Raw genomic sequence first — 23,871 nt, 5'->3', positions numbered from 1 at the left:
ATTTAATTATGAAGAAACTGATTGTACACAAGAGAATAAAAATAAATCTAAAATGAGCTCACAGATGCCCCTAACATCTTGTGTATACAAATTCAAATTAAGGCATGCGGTTTATCGCCATTCTCCATATTCCCCACACAGTAAAATGGGCTCCTACATTATTCCTCCCTCAGAGGCACTGTGTAAGACTACCTTGCAGCTCAAGTCTTTTAGATCTCTTTACAATGTGTAGGGAAGCAACTGACCATTTTACAAGTCTACAATTCTCATCCAGTGACTAACAAATAGAAGATAATTTCTTTTTAATATTTGCAATGATTCAACTCTTTTCTTAGTCGCATACATCCCGCTGTCAGATGTATGACTAATATGCTGATCAATAAAACTGAATCATAGCTAGTGAGTAGATTACAGCAGGTTTTCAAATGACCTCCAAAACCACTTATACTCTTCCACATCACCTTCATGTCTGTATATCCTCATGTCACAGTGAGAGCGGACAAGATCTTTATCAAATTGTGTTTTCTTTTGGAAGTTACAGTGTAGCACTATCGCAGTTGTTGTCAAAACCAGATGGCAGCTTAATATGATCTACAACATGATGTTGCGTTGAATGTGCTTGTTATGCACAAGGTTTCATAAACAATACAGATTAACTTGAACGGTCAATTTAGAAACAGACAATGTGTGACAACTTGCCAGAAGTGCCTCAAGGTTCCTGCTATGGAAACAGATGTATATTATAGTTCCACATTTGTGGAGTCCACCAATATATATATTTATGATATATGTTCATCAGAGCATGGCACAGAGTGTAAATGAACAACTTTATATTATTGTTTGCATCATGAGCTTTATGAGTGCACATAAGAAAGCACTGTTGCGTGACATTACTGGAGCATCTGTGTGTATTTTACTGTACATACGGTATGCATACACTGTGGCTGTATAGATAAAGATGTTTAGTACATAAATATACTCCACTAGTATCAGTGTGTGTGTGTGTGTGTGTGTGTGTGTGTGTGTGTGTGTGTGTGTGTGTGTGTGTGTGTGTGTGTGTGTGTGTGTGTGTGTTTGTGTGTGTGTGTGTCCATTAAATGCATCCCCAGCTCCCCTCGCCTCGCCTCCGCAGGGGAGATTAACAGTAGCTTGTAGTTTAAGGTTTCCCCTCTGAGCAGGAACACCTTGTGCACATCGCTGGACCTCCACTGGAAAGATCCCAGGGAAAAGCATTTGAAGTTAAAAACATTTATAACCCCCACCACTGAGAAAGACTTTTATCGTTACTCACACAAGATCTGCAAGTATCTGCCTTCTGTCGGTGCTAATTCTGTGACAGGCTCTCCAGTGAAGCGAGTATAGTGTAGCTATTTGCCGTGAGTAAAGCTTATGGGAAAGTACAACTGAATTGTTCTTTTCTCTTTAGGCTTTCTTGAACATTTGATTAAGAAATCAAATTTTCCTCTTACTGTCATTGGAATTTCAAATTAATCATTGTGAAAATAGTGTAAAATTTGTCATTTGAGATACCTTGTTTCTAGGCCTCTGTTGCAGTAAGATGTAACTGCGGGCGAGCCTGTTCTTTCAGAGCCCTCCATCTTGTCACATTCAAGGTCACTATGCGTGTTAACTTTTTTTTTGTGCTCTTTTGTAAACTTTATTGACACACATTCGGTCCGTCCCGTGTATGTTACTCTCTCAAATTGACACAACCACACACACACACACGCGCACACACACACGCACACGCACACGCACACGCACACGCACACGCACACACACACACACACACACACACACACACACACACACACACACACACACACACAAACACACACATTACACTTCTGCCCTTACTAGAAGCCCGAGTACAAGTGAACGCAGCATAACCGGCAGTGATGGGCTCAACCTGGGCAGACGAACAGCTGCTGACTGCGTAAACAGCGTCACTAAAATGGTGGTGCATTTGCATTTAGGGAGTAAATGTCACCACAGACACACAGATGGTAATTCTGTGATTGGAATAAATGCTTACATTAGTGGATCATATGATCAATCACCATTGCTTTAACTCACTCTTTGATAGATAGTAACTTAACACACAACTAGATGAAAATCTTACGGATTATATATTTAAACATTTTTTCAGAAGAAACTAACCTTTTGAAAATTACAGTTTATACAATTTGAAGGGTTAAAATGTTCCCCAACCTCATTTAAAAGCGGTGATGATGCTTTTTTTTTTCTTTTCTTTTTTCAAAATAATACTTGCAGCTCTAAGGAAGGATAAGGCCTACATGGCAGTGAGCCTCTCGCCTGCCACCAGCACAATAAGAAGGCAACAGGAAGCTAGCCAAGCACTAGCTCTCAGCAATAGCTGTAGGGGTCTAAGCAGCAGGGAAGCTGTGGCGTAACATAGCTTTTTTTTAAAACATTTTTTTTTTTTACGTCTGCCAGATTTGAGCATGAATAAATAAACACAGCAAGATCTGTCCAATTTTCCCTCAGCCCCAAGGCTTTAAACCAGAATACTTCTGACACCTGCTATGATCATTCATTATCCTTGCTTCACATGCATTATTTCACAGGTGCCAAGTTATAAATAGTTCAATCTATTTTTGATGGTTGCCAACGAATAAGTGAAATAAAACTCACTTGTACTTGACACAGAACATACTGCCAGATGAGGAGATTACTGCTTGTTAATCTGTTCCGACTGGGGTTCCCACAACCAAATTACTCAACAGGTCACAGATCACTTGTTAGAAAACAAGGGAGCCTCCTGAGTAAGAAAGGACGCCTAAAGCCCAGTACAGACCAAATATTTGCGACAAGACGAGTTGAAACTTGCAACTACTTGCAGCGTGCAGGTCCGCAACGTTGGCACTTTTAGTCGCACTGAACCAAAGCATGGCATGCTTATTTGCGTTTTCATTATCTGTGGACAACGGGTAGACATTTACTATAAAGAATTTATAGGGAATGTATAAAGGGCTTCTAAACAGCAACGACAGACGTTGCAACATAAGAGCAGGAATGTTTGTGATAGCCTGCATATTTGTGAATTCATGGACCAGTCCCAGCCTGGTCAGATGCGTACATGAACTGACGAAGCCTCTTGGATGAGAGGTGAAACGTCTTCCTAGACAAATAACCAGTCCAGTTGCTTTTGACTGAAATTGCCTTGAGGGGGACATATTATGTTGTGACATCACAACCGTACTGATGTCCTGACAGCTCTTCTAAAGGCACAGTTTCTGAATATAGGCTGTGTGCATTTCTCTGTAGATTGAGCTTTTTTCCAGCGTTTATATAGCACCCCAAACTGCTTTGTAATAAAAAATGAAATGTTAGTGGAAATTTCACTTTTTACAATATAGGACCTTTAAAATCTCACTTGCTATTTATTATTAGGGAGGTTTTCTGTGACTTCTGAGGCAACTTTCTTGTGTTTAGTGCATTTTGTAAAGGACAATGTTCAATATTCATTTGAATTAATTAAGAATCTCAATTTTCTCCACAGCTTATTTAAAATGCAGTCTAATTTAAAAGTAAGTTTCAGTTACATCCATGTCTGTGAAGGAAGGAATTCAATGAAAGGTATTAAATGTATTTTTTGCAGACATGAGTTCACCGTGACATTTGACCTCCAAAATCTAATCAGTCCATTGAGGAAATTTCGGCGTTCCTGGACAACACTGGGACGGGCGGCCTGAAACCATAATGCCTCGGGCCATAGCTGTCGCCGGGCAGGAGGTGTGTGGTGCAGTGTGGGGTTTTTCACCCAACCAGCCGCTTTGCTAGACACATGCCTGTCTGCTTTGTCATAAATCACAAGGCTGCTTTAGTTGAGCAATACAAAAAAAAAAGTCAAATACACAGTAGCGCTCAGGAATACCTTGCTGAACCAAGTGAAAGCTACACCTGAATCTGTGTGTGCTTGTCAAAGACACGTCAAGCAATCAGCAACTCACATCCTGATGGGATATCTTCTCACTGAGACATACTGTACGTGGAGTGTGGAGTGTGTGGAGCTACTCAGGGCAACTTGTACCCTACAGTATGCACAACATTTTTTGAAGTCACATGAAACGGAGTGCAATTAACTAAAATAAAAGAATAAAAAATCAAGGTCATATATACTTTGTTGTATCAATTTGCTCTTAATGAACATGATTCATAATGAGGTATTTGGATTATCTTGAGTAAGCGTAAATATTTGCTTTTCTCTTTTTTATATTATTCTACAACAGAACATTTTGGATTTTTGACTAAAATGAGGGACTTAGAACTGAGGATATGTCTTTGGGGTGTAGATTTATATTTTGCAGGCAATTTATCCATTAAAAAAGAAGTCTAACAATGCAATGCCTTTGTAAATCATCTTTTTCACAAAAAGTATGAACCAGGGGTGAATGGAAAGTCTGTGAGACGACGCAGTGTGGTGCTAAAAGACGGAGGCAAGGTACAACCTGTCCACTGCAAAACGGCAGGAATAACAGGCTGGCACACAAACAATGAAACGGGTTATAAAAAAATTGGTCTTTGCTGCCGAGAAAGGGACAAGAAGAGAGACAGAGACACATAGTGGTTTCGGAGTAAAAAAAGAATAAGGATATAGCAAATGGTGGAGAAATGACAGCGGCTGGAGAGAAAGAGGGAAGTGAAAGAATGCACACTATTAAACAGTATCGAGAAATGGGAAAGCAAGTGAATGGGCAAAACAGAGCCTGTCAGAATCAGAGAGAGGGGTGGGGAAAAAGACAAACGTGAAGGACTGCAAGCTGTGTAAATTCAAGAGGCAGGTGATTAGTAGTGATGTGATGACTTGAGGTGAGTGCCTGTGTGTGTGTGTGTGTGTGTGTGTGTGTGTGTGTGTGTGTGTGTGTGTGTGTGTGTGTGTGGGTGTGTGTGTGTGTGTGTGAGTGCATGTGGCTGCTGGTGAAGGATAGCTATCTAGCAAGAAAGGGAGAGAGGCAAAACGGAGAGAGAAAGGCCACCAGCCAAGTGGTCTAGTACCATCCTGGGAGAAACAGCATCTGTCTCAGCAATATAGAAAGGAGCAATCAATAACTATACAGTTAAGGTGTGCGTGCATGTGTATGTGTGTCACCGGTGAATTTGCCGTTGCAGTTTGCTTACGCTGCATCTACACTGTTGTATTTTGATCTAAATATAGTAAGTGTTTGATATGTGAATGTGAGTGTGTGGATGAACGTGTTTGTCCTATTACGGCCAATACGATGGATGTTTGGGGCTAAAAAAACAAAACAAAACAAATATTTTTATTGACCAACATGAACAAACAACCTTGATATGTATCACTTTTTAAACATTGTGACCAAGATACATACTAACTGATGTAATTACCAACTGCGACGGCGACGCTGGTATTGTTTTGACCTTTTGACTCTGTGTGGCTGTCATCATGAAAAATTTTGGTCCTGCAGACAACTTCTGTAGAAGGAACTAAGACAGAAGTGATTTTGAGTATTTTGCTAAGTATTTATGTCTCGTCTATGTCCGCTGCCAGATTTCGTCACTGCGATAACGATTTTGTCAATGTGACAGAACCACAACTGTACATGATGCAGTCACAAGGCTTAACAGGTGTGTCGTTACGATCAAAATGAAGGCCAAGGTCAAAAATGGGTGTGGCCTCAACAAGGGAGCTGTAATTAAGGGTGTAGAAAGCAACCGTGGCCCGATTGGGCGTTGGGTCTCTGCAAGATTGTCTCTAGTGTACAGCTGAAAAATCTATTTGTCAGCGCTCTCTGTTGGATAAACCATGCAATGGTGTTTCTAAATGGCATTTCTGTACTACTACATATTGTTATTTATCAGACGATAGCATTATCTGCAATAAGCAAATAGAAGATTTATTGGTCTAGCTCTAGACTGAAATAGATCACCAACTATTGGATTGATTCCTCTGATGCCATCAGCGTGTTGACATTTTTGGTAAATGCATTGCCTTGAAATCTGGTACAGATATTCATGGTGCACAGAGGATGAATCCCAATGCTGTGTTTACGCCAAATGTGAAGGGTTCCATGTAGATACCAACACTATTTTCTCTGCCGTTTCTTTATGTCATCAACCATGGTGGAAATACAGAAACCACTACTGCTGCTGTGTACTTGTTGTTGAAGTCCCAGATACAGTACGTCTAAAACGCTGTCTTGTCTGGGATAAAAAAAACACGTTCTCAAGGTGCACACAGCTCAGCGAATTTCACTGCCCACAGAGCAGAGATAAAATCATTTTTTCCCTCCATTTCTGATTTTACAATGTCAGGACATCAGTGTCTTCAGGAGAATCTCTAATTTGAGCCCTATAATTTGTGTCATTTGTGTCATCCTGTGCAAATTTGCATCTTTGCATTTCATATGTTATTGCACTGCATGAAATATTCACTTTGCGTTTGGGGCCACCATCAGGTTGACCTTTTTAATTATCCTGTTAAATATCTCAACATCTGCCAGATAAAACATATACCCGCTGAACATCTGTATATTTACATTGTTATTGTGAGTATGTTAGCAGGCAGCTACGGTGGTGGCTGTAGACTCATGTTGTGCACACAGGTTGATTAACTGCGTCTCCTTTTTTCATTATGAAGCATTGCTGCCATTTCTATTCTTTGACTACAGTGCTTTGTAAGCACATTTAGGAAATCACTTAATTGATGAGGACAGATTACATTGCTTCTCGCCAACTATGCTGTTTCCTGCTCCACTCGGCAACAAACTGAAGCACATGGTCAGTATGGTCCCTTTATCTCATCTCTAACCTCTCCATTCACAATATTACAGCCATGAATACACCAGAGAAGGGGGACTGTAATCTCACGCTGCAGCACCGTAATACCAAAATCCATTTCTATTTGGTGCCCGGTCCTAACTAGAAAGCTTCATTTAAGAGTGTCAACGTATGGCTGAAGATTATATATATATATATATATATATATATGCAATTCAAAGTGAAGCATGATCAGCTTTATGCAAATATCTGTTACTGTGACCATTGGAGAATGTAAAGTATAGTTCATATAATGGATTTTCCTCCCTTACATGGGTTTACTGTGCAGTGTCAATGCCTTTTTTTATTATAAAAAATATACTTTGATTTATCACTGCTGGGAAAGTATGCAAACATTACACTACATCCAAATGTCTCACAGGCACAACACACACAGATTTGTGATGGATTAAAGTGTGCCCACAGCTATCACAAAGATGAATTTATATACATACATACATACATACTGTATATGCACTGTGTTTAGTTCTGTATATAACCTTTGAAGTCTAATAAAAAATGGGGAGAAACACTCTGATCTCCCAGAGAAAATAACCCTGTTGGTCAGATTCACTGCAATCAAAAGGACCGTCTGTTTTTCACTGCGTGTCAGGGGGAATTAAGACCCCTGAATGAGAAATCAAATCACACAGTGTTTCCTTTCATCTGGCTCTTGAATTGATAGTGTGTCATAAAGTACGTTGGAGAAGACCTTGCAGCATTCTGGCATAATTTACAGAAGAGGATGACCTCTTCCATTCTTTTGCACTTTTTCAAATACACAGGAGCTTCTTGAGACACCTTTGAGCTGACTACCTGAAAATTTCAGGTTTTTATCACATTCGCACTGACACACTGGGATAAGACCTGCATCAGAGTAGTTCTCCTTACAATGCAAACATTTCCGTCATCAAATTTAGTCAATTAAGGCTTTCTCCTGTGTCGGTGTGTGATGGATGTCCAGAGTAGTTGGCATTGGAGTCGAGACTAGGCTTTGATGTTCAGGCCCAGACTGTTAGAGTATTCAGGTTGACTTTGATAAGCCCCCATTAGAGTGTCGCTATCTTTCCCTCTCTCTTTCTTGCCCACACTTACAAGCTATGAGCCTCAGAGGAACGGGTGTGAGGGCATAAATACAAAGGTTGCGCTGGTACTGCATGAACAAAAATATACGGTATGTGCTAACAGAAAGGGAAGGCAAATTGATTGAGATGACACAGAGTGAGTTAAAAAGTTAATCAGATAGCGGCACAGGATTGTGTTATAAAAGATTTACATATGCAATTTCAGGCTTTAGTCAAACATTGAGAGATGTGTATCTCCACGTCATCGGAGACAGCTGGCTCTTTGAATGTGCTGGCAGAGCTGCTCTGCGGGTGAACACAAGCTTGATCATAAAAGAATGAATGATTCGTCAAGAAATCTGGCGGAGGTCGGTACTCCACATGCATTGCAACGCAACGCCCCATTCACCACTCGCTACTATCTAAATTAAAAAGAGTATTTATACCAACTTAGGGATCAGAAGTTAATGGAGGCAGTCATGCATCATTTGAGTTACATAAAAATGTCAGACAGAAAAGGGTAAGATAACTACATCCTTTTAAAAGATTTTTAATTTTCTCAAACTGGCTTTTTGTGTCTGACAGACAGTGTGTGTGTGTGTGTGTGTGTGTGTGTGTGTGTGTGTGTGTGTGTGTGTGTGTGTGTGTGTGGTTGGGGGTTGCAGGCATATTACTGTGAGAGTTTTAATCAGACATCAGAAGGGGTATTAACAGAGAAATGTGCTAAAAGAGTAGGATCAAATAAGGATCTCACGCCAATGTAATGAATCGCTGCTCTGGCTAATCGCGCCGGCCAAGTCGGAGCACAGATTGCTCAGAACAAAAAAATAAATAAATAAACATTGCAATGACAGAGGTGGGAAAGTAATTAAGAAAGAGTTTGCACTGTCCCTGCATTACTAAAAAACATGTAATGAAACATGTGGCACAAAAGTCCGGCTCATTGGTGGACATGCCCTGCCCTCACTTAAACTCCCTGGGTATCTAATGCCTCTCTTATAAATACCATCTGCAATGGGAGGGAAATACTATCATTTCCGTTGCTTCACACATCTGAACCCCAAGCAAACTGTTGCCTCTAGCTGATGAAATCCTTCTCACACTTAATGAAATGAAAATCCCCAATCCCAATCAGGATTGCGCTGAGAACAAACCAAAGAGATTTTGAGGTGTATTGACAAAACACAAGCTGTGCCAAAAAAAAAAAATAACACTACGTCCACTGATAAAAAACCCAAAACAACAGAACCATTACCACAGTAAAGCAGCAGAGGTGTATTTAATTCCAAAACTCAACAACTCAACTGCAAACTCAACAGCTGCCATCATTGCTGTGAAATCCATCCATATCATTACATCATTGCAACTGTGTGTAAAGTTATGGATTTAACCACAGTTCCTGGCAGCGGTATTTCAACCGTAGACCGTATATAATATGCATGTAGTCTCTGTGACGTCACCCGTAGATTTCTTAAGAGCCAAAATGAAGCTCAATGTGGGCGACTCCAGCTGTCGCCATCAGTGCTTTAGCCGCCTAACTCCCAGCTAATCCAGAAATGGCCAAAGAGGTGCATGGATGGAGCTGAGTCAGGCTGAATGAAGCCTACAGTAACAGCCACACCGGTTTTTAATTTTGATATGCCCTAAACCAATAAAGACCTGTGCCTGAAGTAAGGCCTGGGCTTCCATATTTCAAAAAGGGTGAAACCACAGATGTCTGACAATCAGCATGTCAAGAGATTCACTGCTAGGGGCTAAAAGCTCACTCCAGAGCTAGTGCCACCAAATGAATATTTAAGCCACGCCAAAGCCCTCCTCTCTACACACTCAATTTAAGCATTTTCACTGATCTCCGTCTAGCACAATCTCAGTTTCCACGAAACCTCGCCTCTTCAGAAGGAAAGCATGATAAAATCAATGACTCAGACTTCCCTTCCTGATCAGTCAATCTCTACTATAAGCTACAAACACACAATGAGGGCTTTTTTTAGGGGGATTTAAACCTAATCCGACCACCATCTCCCACCCCCCACTTTTCTTTATTTCTCTGTCTGACATATGACCCTGGGATTCTGTTTCAGGCCCTCTTTCTTTGCTCTGTGCTCTGTGCTCTGGTGGAATAAATGTTGTGACAGTGGAGGTGAATTCACAAATGGGTAATTAACAAACAGGATGGAATTTTCATGTCATTTTAGATTGCATTCATTGTTTAGCATTTTGATCCATGTTAAACACCAGAGTCTCTGAAATGGCGTGACTCACCGGTACAGCCAGCACATATCTTTTCAGAGTTACAGAGAAGATGTGATATATCAACTGAATCAGAAGGTAAAGTTGGCAGACTTTTGTAATACTAGGAAATCAAGTGTTGCCCAGAGGGTAACAGAATTCTCAGTCCAGCTCCGCGGATTCAACCTAATCTTTTCTAATTTAAGAAAAAGAAAATTATGTCCTTGTGGCACACTACTATCTAGGAAAGGGATGGTGATTTCAATCTCACTTGAATTCAACATTTTACCAGAAGAGCCCCATAAGGATTGTGCCTTAATATATAAGATTGCTGTACATGGCGAGGGTGGTTATGAATAAGTATTTGGTTGGAAGGGGTTTTCTCTTCCTTACATGCCCATTTTTTACAGCACAGCATAGAAACCAAGAACCAACATCACCTCTAAAACAAACTGAATAGGATTTTTTTATCTGAAGGCTCAGATGTAGCTGCTCGGCAGAGGTCCAATGTGTGTTGGTACGTTATGGTGTAAGGGTGTGTGTGTGTGTGTGTGTGTGTGTGTGTGTGTGTGTGTGTGTGTGTGTGTGTGGGGGGGGGGGGGGGGGTTGGGTGTAGCGTACAGATTTGAGCAATTTCCTGGAGCTAGAATCCAGCTGGACTTGTATGAGAAATGCCTTCTCTGCACCTAAGGACACAAATATAAGAGCAGTTGAAAGTTTTTTTGCACAGTGAGCATGTGTCAAAAACTTTTCCACCAGTGACCTCAACTGTTACTCAGACACTATCAGCAAGCGGAATCATTCTAAGAAGACGGATCTGCAGGTTTTCCAGAAAACTGATTTTAGGCTCAGTATTGTCAGCAAAGAATACTTCTGTGCTCTGCAATAATAGAATCTTCTGAAAGTTGTAAACCAGGATCATAACCAAATAAAAAATACATAAATGTGCTGATTGATGAATAATCTACATTTTTTTTTACCAAAATTAAAGGACTTCCAAAAACAATTTGATCCCCTGCAGCAGATCACATATTTCATTATACAGAATGAATAAGCAATCATAGTGCATGCATGAAAGATAAATTCAGCATGTCTCAATTTCCATCCTGGAGATATATGAAGCAACTGACACCGAGAAACATTTATCTAGTAATGTGTTTCATGCACAATCTAAACGCATATTGAGTTAGACATTTCTGCACTTCCTTATAAACAGCCGTATTGCCCTGTCTGTGTATCATGAAGAATCCTTTGTGTGCATGTTAGGTACAGAGGCGTATTAGTAGCCACAAGGTAAAAAGCCAATTGGCAAAATTTTATAGACAGTGGTGAGAAAGCCAGTGTCAGCTTAATGAATATTCAGATAGAAGCAGAGCCTTGAGGGGACATGGAGCAGCCCCAATCTTTTATCAGTCGTCCTCACTGTGGCTGTAACCTATTCACAACCATCCAAATCTCTCTGTATCGCCTGATTCTTCTTTCCTTTCTTCTTCTTCCGTCTCATTACATCGCTCATACAGTACATGCAGCTTCGGCCTTCTTCAAGCTCTTTTCCTCCACCTCAGCTTCCCCTGGCTGTACATTTTCCAGCGTAGGGGAATAATGAGAGCCAGCAGCGGTGGGTGGCCATGTGCGTCGCATTGTATAGGAGTGCTGTGATTAATCGAGCTTGCCAAATGGAAAATGAAATGCCAGCAAGGCCATGCTGTTCAGCAGGCTGTTAGTGTTTGTTTGAGAGAGAAGCGAGAGATCAACACACGTGATAGACTTCATGACTTTTCCGGGTCTTTGCTCTCCGCAATCTGCCAGAAAGACTTCAGACGCACCATGGTAGACGATGGTCTCAATTGACTCGACTCCATTGGTGTACAGTAAGTGGTGCGAGGAGGAAATAAAAATGTTCCCTCGCACCCTCCCACACCTCAATAATCACAGATGGATGAGCAATTTGAGCTTTGACAAGGACGAAGGAGGACGGAGTGTGCAGGGAAAACATGATGGAAATGAACACCTCGCTAGGAACATGTTTATGTTTGTGACGCTGTCATCCTGATACCTCTCTCAGCTTTCGTGAGTCAAGGTTTCAGAGCAGAGTAAATGCTTTTCAGCGGACTCAAAACAACATCGTGCAATCTTTTTCACAGCCCAAGGAAACCAAATGTCACACGCACCTTTAAGAGGACTAACAGTAAACATTAAAATTTAACCTGGTCTTTACAGCGGGAGCTGTCGGCCGCAAACTCATATAATGGATTCATTTGGGTGCAATAGCACTCGTTCACACAGACGAAGGTAAACATGGGAGGCAAGAGAACCAAGCAGGACTTTCTGTGGAAAATGTAGCCTTGGCCTGCCTTGAAATCAGTCATTATGGTTATGAATGAGCAGGCGTCAATCCACCTCTCCAAACCAAGCAAACATACTGATAAAGACTTTTCTGTTTGGTTTTGTATAAAAATTCAGTCCATTATTACTACATTGAATATTTCTTCTTCGGTTCCGTAAACCTCTTCATGGCTTTACTATAAGCCTATCAAATGGTAAGTATATGCATTAACCCTCCAACGCAATCCAAACACTGTATGACCCAAGCTGCACTTTCATTTGATGAAATGTACCATCAACTCGTTTTATTGTCATTTCCTATATGGGAGTATTATATGTTTGCTGCAGGCATCTGCTTGGATCTACAATTGTTGTAGCATTCTGAAATGTTGTGAGGATTACTCAAATTCCACATTTCATAATCCCATCATGGCCCCCCCTTTGTTGTTGAATGTCGACATCATTCTCTCAGTGGCAAAACAAAAGCTTGTCTATACCTATTAGATTACCCTCTTGCCAAATGTGATTTAGGTCCCTTCAGAATCAGATATTTGCTCTTAGATGATAAGCTGGGAATGCAGAGTCAAATCCACTGCCAGAAAGAATGTCAGAAAAAGGGGTAACTACATGTAGATAATGAAAACAGACCATTCATCATTCATACTCCTTTTGAGGCAGTTATTAGACTTTTATCCCTGTATGTTAATACAGAAACTCCCTAAGGAAGCATCCTGCTGATGAGAAAATGCGCAAAACACATCAAGCACAGAAAGCAATCTGCTCTGCAACGTCCTTCGAAAAAAAAAAATACAAATCAGTAGCAATGATCAAAGCAACTTGTTTCCCTTCCAAAAATGAAAAGACCTTTTCAATCAACTCTTAAGAGAATAATTCTCTGAGACGTTCTCAATGGGGTTGAGGTCCTAATGTGTGCGGAGATAAAACACACAGCTCAATCACATTGCTGCCTAATAAAGCATAATGGAAAGAGTCAGGCTCTCAGCATGACAGCCAAGGATCCACCGCGGTGATAGGCTAATGAAACAAAGAGCCCAAGGCGAGCTGCTATGCCTACAGAGCAAGGGAGCGGGGGGGACATACCACAACCCAGCTAATTTCTAATGCAGTTCTGAGAGCGAAGACCATATGCATCATGTGTACAATGTAGCAAACACTGTGTGAATACACAATAGGTCGCTCTATTGTGGATGTAGAACAGGAAGGACACAGGGGTTTGAAAAGGAAGGCAGCCAAGATTCTGTTACAGATTGGAGGGATATATAGTGGAGACAAACACACACACACACACACGCACACACGCACGCACACAAGCACGCACGCACACACACACACACACACACACACAAATACATATGTTCTAGCATACTGTGTGTAAACATGGTTATAGCAACCTATGGTGTGCAGTAGATATACACACAACCCCTTCACTCCATTCCCCAAACCAGGCCACAAATAAATATCCACACCCAGTACGGTTTACATTACTGCAGTCTTCCAGCTATAACGGAGCGTTGCCCTGACCCCCACAGCATCTGTAACTGAACAGCAAGACTGGCTAACAAAGTGCAGGCTGAGGCTCTGATTGATCTGCAGGGTAATTGGCTAGGAGCAGCTGAAACAGCCAAAGGACGTAAATATCAGCCATCCTGTCAGATAGTGAGTTAAGTTCCACAGGGCGATAAACTCTGACTGGCTGTCCCCTGAGTGAAACCTTGTTCTCTGATAAGCTGGTGAAAATTTTGTGCCAGGACTTCTCTGCTGAGCAGGAGCAAGGTGTGATGGGAAAGGAGAGGTAGGAGATGAGTCCGGTGGAGAAGAAGTGGGGCAGATTAAAGGTGCAGTGTCACAGTGGAATTCATTCACACGTCTTTAGTGTGTGGTTTTAGAAACTGTAATTGTGTGTAACTGTGTAATTCCGGCGCAAAATCATCCCATGGTCTCTTTTGACACTTGCACACATCAAATAAGCCATCGAGACATTTTTTTCGTAAATGAACTATTAACGGAGAACTCCGGTAGATTCGCTAACAGCCGGACGTGGCTAACACTGATTAGCTCGGGGCAGTACTGTGAAGGCATTAAAAGAGATTTTCTAACCACAAATACTGCTCAAAATAACACCAAACCTCTGCAGCAGCATGATTAGAGTCCTTACACATAAAACAAAGCATCAGTGGGCTCCTTCCTTTTGGATTGCATTTGTTAATCGACTTGAATGGACATTACAACGAGAACAGAAGGTAAGTCTTTCAAAACACTATTTTAATAAACTCTGGATTCGCTAACCACGTCGTTGGTGCTTCATTGTATGTGCAGGGACTGTTATTGTGCTACTATAGCAGATTTTTGGTGTTATTTTGAGCAGTCGCTTGGGTGACTCACATGCAAATTAGGAGCGATTCGGCACCTTAGACCCACCTCATTCAGGGTATTCAACTATAGTGGAAACGCACCTATTGTTTTCACAAGATGAGATTTGGGGACATTCTGACTGTCACTAAAACAACAGGCAAGGCAAACATGAGTGTTTATATGGTTAGGCAGGCAGGTAAAACAAGACAACACTTTGTCCATATTAAAGTATCTAAACCACTATATTTAAAAGGTAAAACAAAAAGGTAGCACACCTGAAAGGCACAGTGTGTGCACATACAATGGCAGTAAGTAAATCGATCAAATGAGCTTCCAATTTTAAAATAATAGTTTTAAATAAATTATTCAATTTGACCATCTGGCATTAGTTTTGTACATATCCAAAAAATTTGAAGGTTATATCATATTATATTTATACCATGTAGCCATATCTTATAACGATCTGTTGATCTTTGTGAATTAAGACTTGATTTTCTAACAATGGAATAGCCGTCAGTGATGGAAAGTATGAAAAATAAGCACAGGGTTGTATGAACAGAGTTGCATAGCTGAATTTCCCGGAACGGCACAGAAAGCATGTTAAACATGTACGTCAAGGTGAGTGAAGGGGACATCTTGCTTCACTTGGATCTGGTGCATAACACATAGAAAGCATGAGGAAGGCATGTCAGGGAGAGAGGCAAGGAGAGAAGAAAAGTGGTAGTGTTCGCTGAAAGAAAGAGAGACAGAGAGATGAGTGAGGGGAGCGAGGGTAAGACCACCCTCTTCCACAGCTGCAAGAGGTGTGCCTGCAATGCTAACTCACTCCATCCATCTCGTTTTGCGAAAACAGAGGCAGTGGTGGAAGCAAGGGTGTTTTTCAGCTGAGTTCAAACGTAGCAACTGTCATTCTTCCTCACCCACATTCAAGTACAGGGATGAGATTGATGTGTAAAAATCACAGTTAGATGAAAGGGGATAAACCAAAATAGAGAGCCTGTTCTCCAAACACAGGTCTGTTGCTATGTCTACAATTATCAGCTATTTAAAAAAAAACCATCTAAGTTAGTTGTCTTGAGAATAAGCACATACAGAGACCCGCTTATTGTCTCTTTGCCTGCTGAGAGTGTTACTTTGGAGAAATTACACAGGAGGAACAGACCTACGCTGTGAGTAATGCACACCTACACATTTTCCCAGTAAAAAAGACAGACCCATAACAATCAGAGAAACAATATTCAGCGTTGAACAATCAGGAAGGAAACTCCCAGAGAATATGACTTGCACTATAGGGAGCACTGATGACAATAAGCTTTGGAGCAAAACAATGGGGTGTTTTTTTGTTTGTTTGTTTGCAATTTACGAGGAGTGACTACATGCAAACAGCTCATTCAGGCAGACAATCTCTTCAATGAGATCTTGGGAGAACAGCGGAAAATGCACCACAGGAGATTTCCTTCTCACGAATTCCATCTACCTTTCCTCTGTGCTCCTTTGTGAATCTGAATCCCTTCTAGCATGGGGCCATGGAAAATGAAAATGTACTCCCAGTGCCTGCGGTGCTATAGAAGTTCTGGTGCTGCCTTTATAGGATTTAGGTTGAGAGGTATCACAATGGAAAAAGCCAGATCACAAATCACTCAGTTTTCACTGTTTCACACACAGTTAAACATTTGTGTGTGTTTGCTGGACTTCTACTCTTACTCATTTACCCAAATCTTGACTATTTATAAAACATCTGTATCTTCAGAATAAGAGCCCCAGATTTAACTCCCTTCATCTCATTCCATATTTTACACACTGCTATTTATTTTAGCCATATTACCTAAAGCTACTTCTGTCACATCATATTACATAGTAGGGCTAGGAGATATAACAATATATACCGCCAAACAAAATGTGTATCGTATGTATTTTTCTATATAATTCTACTGTATCACAATGTAGAAAAACCATTATGGCAAAATTTACGTAATTTAGAGGTCAGTTTACATTCAATAAAGTATTTTATTCACAAGGGAATATACAATATTAGGCTTTTCATTGAATTACCATAAAGCATGCTATATTGTGATATACATAGATATGAAATGATGATCGGGATGGAAGTTTCTGGCCATATTGCCCAGCCCTATTACGAAGGTTGGAGAATATGTTCAATTCTGTTTTAAAATACAGTAAATGACGACCTTCACATATTACAATACGCCCCTTGCCAGGTGAATGTCTGTGTCTTTCAGAGTATTTCCTCTGAGTTCAGTGGATGCAATTGAACAAAAAAGCCCGGGCGTTTCTACTGGCAAATGACTTTGGAGGGCAAATGTGATACTGGGGGGACGGTTAACCCCCCCCCCCCCCCCCCAATGGTGCTGCCAAAGTCAGTTCCTTCCAAGAGCAAAGAGTCGATCTCTACGGTTCAATTTCCAATTTTCCAGTTTAAGCCCATCTAGGTTCAATCTCATGGCCCTGCCTCCTTTATGATAGGCCCATATATCCCATTCCAGCTATAATCTTAAATGCCATTTGACTCAATTCATTCCAAAAGGATTCCCAGTTAGGGCTCAGTTCGGGCGACAAGGCACTTATATCAATCAGTGTCATCTTGATGACAGATACATTAGTCATGGCCTGAATGATTAAAAGTAGAAAACGCACAGTAGCAGTGAAGGTGCCTCAGTAACGCACAAGGCTTAATGGCATGCTTATCATTATCTAGTTGACTATTTCTTTTCACAAGAGAAAAATAGGAATACATTTTTTGTTCACATTTTGGCACAAATCAGGATAATATTCACATAGGTCCAAGGAATTCTATCAATTCTATTATCACAGTCCATACCTGACAACCACTATTATGATAACAAATACATACTCAAAACTACACAAATCCTATTTAGGATTTCATTTGTCTTGAAGCAAACAGAAAAGTCATCTTTGAATGTATTTACAGACCCACAAACACATCACATCGAAGAAGCAGCATCCTAATGGGTCACATGGTTGTGCTTTATAGAGCTATTTTTCCCCATAATGTGTTCAATAAAGGATCACTCGTCCTTGGTGCCTGAGTCTGTATAGAGCAGCATCTACCTCACCACAAGGCCTTGGCTCTGCACACAGCCAGTGTGCAGGGACCAAGAGGGGGAGAACTTGCAGCTTTTATATGCTCTGGCTTCGGCTTAAGGTGCTGAAACACCACTTAATCTACCAGTCCACAGGGTTCTAAGGTCACACCGCCCTAGGATGACCTGAACAGCAGAATGCTGCTCAAATCCCCCAGTAGCCCTGCACACACAGAAATTTACACACCATGCTTCCTCCACTCAGTCATTTCCCCTGGTACAAGTGGTATAAGACGACTTAATTGTGGAGAAGTAGAAATTGATGACTACACAAGTATGTTCTGCATCATGCTTCAAAGTGGCATTAGGATAATATGTAAAGTTTAAGTGTACTGCATCTTGGCATTTTTGAGAGACTCACAAATAGTGCATCAATATGCGTCGAAAGGAACAGTTTGACATTTTTTAAATGCGCCTATTCACTTTTATGAGTCCATGTCTTGTGACAGTGCCAAGTTTGCTGTTTCTGGTCTTCATGCTAAAGCTAAACTAACTGGCAGCTGTCACTATAGCTTTATATTTACCCTACATTGTCGGCATCCTCCTGGATATTCCTTGAGCATGAAACATGGCCAAGCTGACACAAAACAACAATTTAAACTTGTTCACTGGCAGATTACAGACATGCATAAAGCAAAGCCTATACCATTGCCGACTTTTAGCAACATTTTGTTTAAGTTTGCTTAAGTTCACTTGATAATTGAATGGAAACACGACTTATGATTCATCTGGGAGCATACAAGTGTTTGGTGGGCAGAGGTATTTCCTTACCACAGTGTAAGGTCCGCTTATTCAGTTAGGTAACTAAAGTGAGTCACATGTGTCAGATGGACTCCACGGTAAGCTTTCCTTCTCTGATTTTTACACAGGTGCTAGACAGTCTTATTATTGAAAGCTTGTCTTTGTAGCTGAGTAAATTCAGTAGGTGACGTGTGTAGGTATGATTTTCAAATATAGTATATTTAAAAGGCTTTAAGTCCTTAAAAATCAAGCTACAATGAATTTTGCGGGGATAAAAAAAAAAAAAGTTCTGTGACGCAAGACAAGACCACGCATGAGGCGTCTGGGTGTAATTTCTTTGACAAATAAATTGCGCATCACATCACTGAGACAGCCAAGTTCATTTAGTCACTGTCTTGAGTGAATCCCTTGTGTTAAAGCAGCATATCTTACTTCCTCATTTCTTTTGGTGCCACATATGAATTAAACACACTGAACTATCTCAACATTTAGTATGACTCAGGATATTGTGAGATTCCAGTCACCATTTTTTCATCATCTGGCTGCTGTACTAACAGCATTAGTCATCGGGAGCATGAGGCTCTAAGAGGACACTGACAGAATGCGAAGCCGGCATTAGAGTTTTTATCTCTCTGCTCCTAAAATGACTGAGGAAAGAGAGTACGAGGAGCTGATTCATGTCACCTTTGTTGCCTCTTTTTTTTCTTTCTCTCCCATTCATCAGAGGAAGGCTGTGAGAATTAACAGAGCAGCTGCAGATGTGAGACACTATTCACATTGCCAGATTTCAGAGTATCAAGTTGAGCGAATTCAGGACTTTTATCTTCTTTAATTATGTAAATTATATGCCGAAGATATTTCCTATCAAGTCAAGAGGCAGGTTTTTTTTCTTTCTTTCCTCTCAGCAAATTTTCAATGAGACTCCCGAGAGAAGCAGGCAGAGGAAACAATACTTCAATTGCATATTACAGAAAAAGTCTGGGTGCTTTATCTCTGACTATCAAGCGATGGAAATAGCAAATTAACCTTCCTGTGTATCTTTTGAATTAGTTTTTGTCGTTACATTTCCTTCATTAATATACTGTACTTTAACTTTTATTGACATCCAATGGTAAAGATAGTTTTGCACCTGGACAAGCATGTTAATAGAGGTCCCATATTATGCCAATTTTCAGGTTCATACTTGTATTTTGGGTTTCTAATTGAACATGTTTACGCGCTTTAATCTTCAGAAAACACATTGTCCTTATACTGGTCCACTGAGGATGCCATCACCACTGCTCTTCACACTGCACTGACCCACCTTCAACACCAGGGTTGCTATGTGAGGATGCTCTTCTCTGGATCAAGTCTAACCGCCCCCGGACCGTCAGACCAGGCCCTCACCCCTCCACCCCCATCATACTCAGCACCGATGCCAAACAAGGCTGTGTGCTGAGCCCCCTCCTCTACACCCTCTACACCCACGATTTTCCCCCTGCCCCCTCCGACTCCACCATCGTCAAGTTTGTGGATGATACAACTGTAGCTGGACTTATCTCAGGAGGAGATGAGACAGCCTACAGAGAGGAAGTCCAAAAACTGGCAGCGTGGTGTTCAGACAGCAACCTCATCCAGAATATCACAAAAACAAAGGAACTCGTCATAGACTTTCGAAAGAACAGTGCAGCCTCTCAACCCGTACTCATAAATGGGGACTGTGTTGAAAAGGTTTCTGACTTTAAATGCCTGGGCACACCCATCTCAGAGGACCTCTCCTGGACTACAAACCCTACCACAGCAGTCAATAAGGCCCAGTAGCGACTCTACTTTCTGAGGATCAGGAAACAACCTGGAGTAGAGGCTGCTGGTGTCCGTCTACCGTTGCTCCAACGAAAGTGTGTTAGTGTACTGTATTGCCACTTGGTATGCTAACTGCTCTGCAGCAGACAGGTGAGCCCTTCAGAGGGTCATCAACACTGCCCAGAAAATCACCGGTGCCAACTGCCCTCACTGAAGGACATCTTCAGCTCTCACTGCCTGGGCAGAGCAGCCAATATCCTGGAGGACCCTTCCCACCCTGGACACAACCTGTTCCACCTGCTGCCCTCTGGTAGGCCGTAAAGGTCCCTCAAAACCCGCACAGACAGACTCAAGAACAGCTTCTTCCCCACAGCCATATGTGAACTAAATAACACAAAAATAAGGATTCATACATTCACGTTCAACTACATTTAATTCCCTAGTACCTTAAACAAAGCCTCAGCCGCTTTATCTATCTGTATATATTATCTTTATTTGTTATTGGTATATTTGATCCTTATTTGTAATATATATATATATACATTTTTTTAGCCTTCTTTTTATATTTAATATTTGTTGCTGTAATTTGCACTGTCTGGAATACACTTGAATTTCATTGTACTATGTGCAATGATAATAAGGAGATTCTGATTCTGATTCAGATACAGATACAGTGCCTGTCTCTTTCTCGCCGCTAATAAAAAAGCTTAGTCTGCTCTGACTGGTCAGCATTTCCAGGTCTCCCGCATCTGCGCTCTTGAAATCTTTGCACTACCATTGCAGCCGAGAAAAGACTGTTACGGCATTGTAGCGTGACTTTCTACGAATAAACATTCTGACATCAAAACCACATGGACGTCCTGGCGGCTCGTTTAGAAGCACAGTTTCTGAATACAGGGCTGAGTACATTTTCTGTAGATTGAGCATTTTGATACTTTCACAGTATTTATAAAGGACCTTGACCTGCTTTATATTAAGTAAATAAAATGACATGGAAATCTCAACACAGGACATTTAGCTGCTCATATTTATTGGAGAAGTAGTTGAACATTTTGGAAAATATGCATATTTGCTTTCTTATCAAAAGTAAGTTGTATGTTCGTACAGGGAATATGATGCAATACCACCCTGCGGCTGGTTAGCTTAGCAGGAGAACACACGCACACGCACACACACACACACACACGCACACGCACACGCACGCGCACACGCACACGCACACGCACACGCACACACACACACATACACACACAATAGGCAACTCACATGCTGTGCATACAGTATAGCTAAGAAATATGTGGATTTCCCTAAAGAGCAGCAGGGATAATCAATCCCCTACATCAATTAAGAGATGCACAGGAGATGTAATGGCCCAGAGTGAAAATGTGGTTTGCTTTCTGTCTAGTAGGCAGATTTTGTTACTCTGCTACTTGACTGTTTTCATTTGTTTTCTGTCGTTGTGTTTAGTTAAAGCTAACTCGCTGTCACAAGCTTCATTTTTACTGTACAGACATGAGAGTGATATCAATCTTCTAATCTAACCATTGATAAAATAGCAAGTAAACCTATTTCCCAAAATGTTGAACTATTTATTTAATGGTAGCAAAGTTAACATCAGCTAACAATATTATTGTCTAGTAAATATTGAACTAAGTAACACATATGCAACTAGAAGGGCACTCTGATGAAGCAGACCCTGCATCTCACAAAGTTAACGCAGTGTGAATTTTCCCAGTCGGGAATTCCTTTTTCCGATTATTTTGACACCACATGAATGCAGCACAAATACCTCATATCTCACAGTGTAAAGGGAAGTAAATTATTAATCAGGCCAGTTGTTTTTGCTCAGTCCTGCTGGCAAACCGAGCTGAAAACATAAAAACAATGGCAAAGGTAATAAAAGTCTTATTAGTAAATCAAAGTACTGTAAATCTATAACACAGCTGCAAGATCAGATATTCATCCCTCAGCAGACAGCAATCTCACACACATGACATATCCATGACTGCCACTCTCTTGAAATTTGAATCTATTCATTCATTCCGTTCTGAATTGCGTGAAAAATATTGTATCTGACAGTGTAACACTGTGGTTGTTATACTGAACACACCGGGCCACAGCAGCTTTACCATAGTGAGGTTTTACAAAAGCAATTTAAATTCAACTTGCAAATGTTAGAAAAGTAGCTTCTGCTTAACAATCCATGATACTTCACTTTATTCGTCAGTGCATTTTTTTCCTATTGATTGCACTTGTTCACTGTAATTTCCTATGAAAAGTTTTCTTGAGAACAACACACACACAAATCTAAAGTCCCTCTTCACCTCGATAGCGCTCTTTTCAAAAGCCTGTAGCTAGTAGTGTGTTTTTGGGATAAAAGGTTGACGTACTGCATAAGTGCTCATCATATAAACAATGAACCCCTCAAGTCTCCGATGGTATAAAACCCTGAAGGTGCAGTGGATGTGGAGACAAATTGGCATACTACTCATGCTCCCTGGCACTGTGCCTTTCAAGGCTCAAACACACTACAAAAAGTTGACGGCGTTATTAAACCCAGTCGAGTGTAGGTGAAGGAATATTAAATGGTGGTTCTGCCCTGATTCTTTATCATCAATCCTCATGCTGCTTCAGTAATGGGACCCCAACGACAGATGAGGGAAATTAGGAAAGCCAAGTTTTACACAATCGAAATTGCCACGATTGTGTTTGACAATGCTGATCAGTTTGCTATGCTCTCTTGGCTTCTTCCAGCCCAGTAAACTGAGTAGTGGTGCTGCTGAGCTGAATTAAAATCTGACACTGCTTCACATCACTCCAGATATATATAGAGAGAAGAAATAGCAGTCTAGCCACAGCCAATGACAGTGTATTGCCAATGGAAATACTGAGTGTGTGCAGACAGACAATCAATAAAACTGCAAGAGGCTCCCACAAGGGCGAGTTCCCTGGATGAGGTTTGTTATTCATTTGGAGCATCGCTGTGAGAGCTATAAAATGTTGATACACTCACAAAAAAAGAAGTGATAAGAGCAGTAACACAAAAAAATGTACCTGCAGTGAAGTTGTAACTTGCTGAAAATCCCACCGCTTCCAGTTCGCCGTCTGTAACAAATTTTATCCACAGATAGCGCCCGCTACTCCGGATATCAGGCGGGCTGTGCTGACCACAGTACCGTCCGAGTATCGGGGAGAAGGCAAAGGGTCCATCCCGAACCTCGATGTTGTCAAATTTACATTCCCAAGAGGACTCGATTGAATAATTCTCCTCAAAGTGTAGATCGATACACTGCCTCGGGGGGGCTGGAAGACACAATGAAATATAATTACCAACCCGCGCACAGCAGGGAGTAAAATATTAGTCATGCTCTCATTGATGAACGTTCAACCTGTTTCATTATCAGCACGCCCACACGCTCAATACTTCCAATCCT

General features: G+C 41.1%; 1 protein-coding gene across 1 annotated transcript in view; it reads right to left on the bottom strand.

Moving 5' to 3' along the window:
- The window catches only part of neto1l (neuropilin (NRP) and tolloid (TLL)-like 1, like), a gene marked incomplete at its 3' end in the record, with an annotated part of 95,664 nt that overhangs the window by 44,887 nt on the left and 26,906 nt on the right, over positions 1 to 23,871 (bottom strand). Inside the window, exon 5 of the mRNA XM_083935834.1 lies at positions 23,492 to 23,740. Coding sequence (XP_083791960.1) covers positions 23,492 to 23,740 — 249 coding nt within the window. The remainder of the gene's footprint in view (positions 1 to 23,491; positions 23,741 to 23,871) is intronic.

Source organism: Echiichthys vipera (genome assembly GCF_963691815.1).
Source record: "Echiichthys vipera genome assembly, chromosome: 21".
Taxonomy (NCBI): Eukaryota; Metazoa; Chordata; class Actinopteri; order Perciformes; family Trachinidae; genus Echiichthys; species Echiichthys vipera.
The sequence above is the reverse complement of the archived record's forward strand: the minus strand, read 5'-3'. Positions and strand labels throughout refer to the sequence as shown.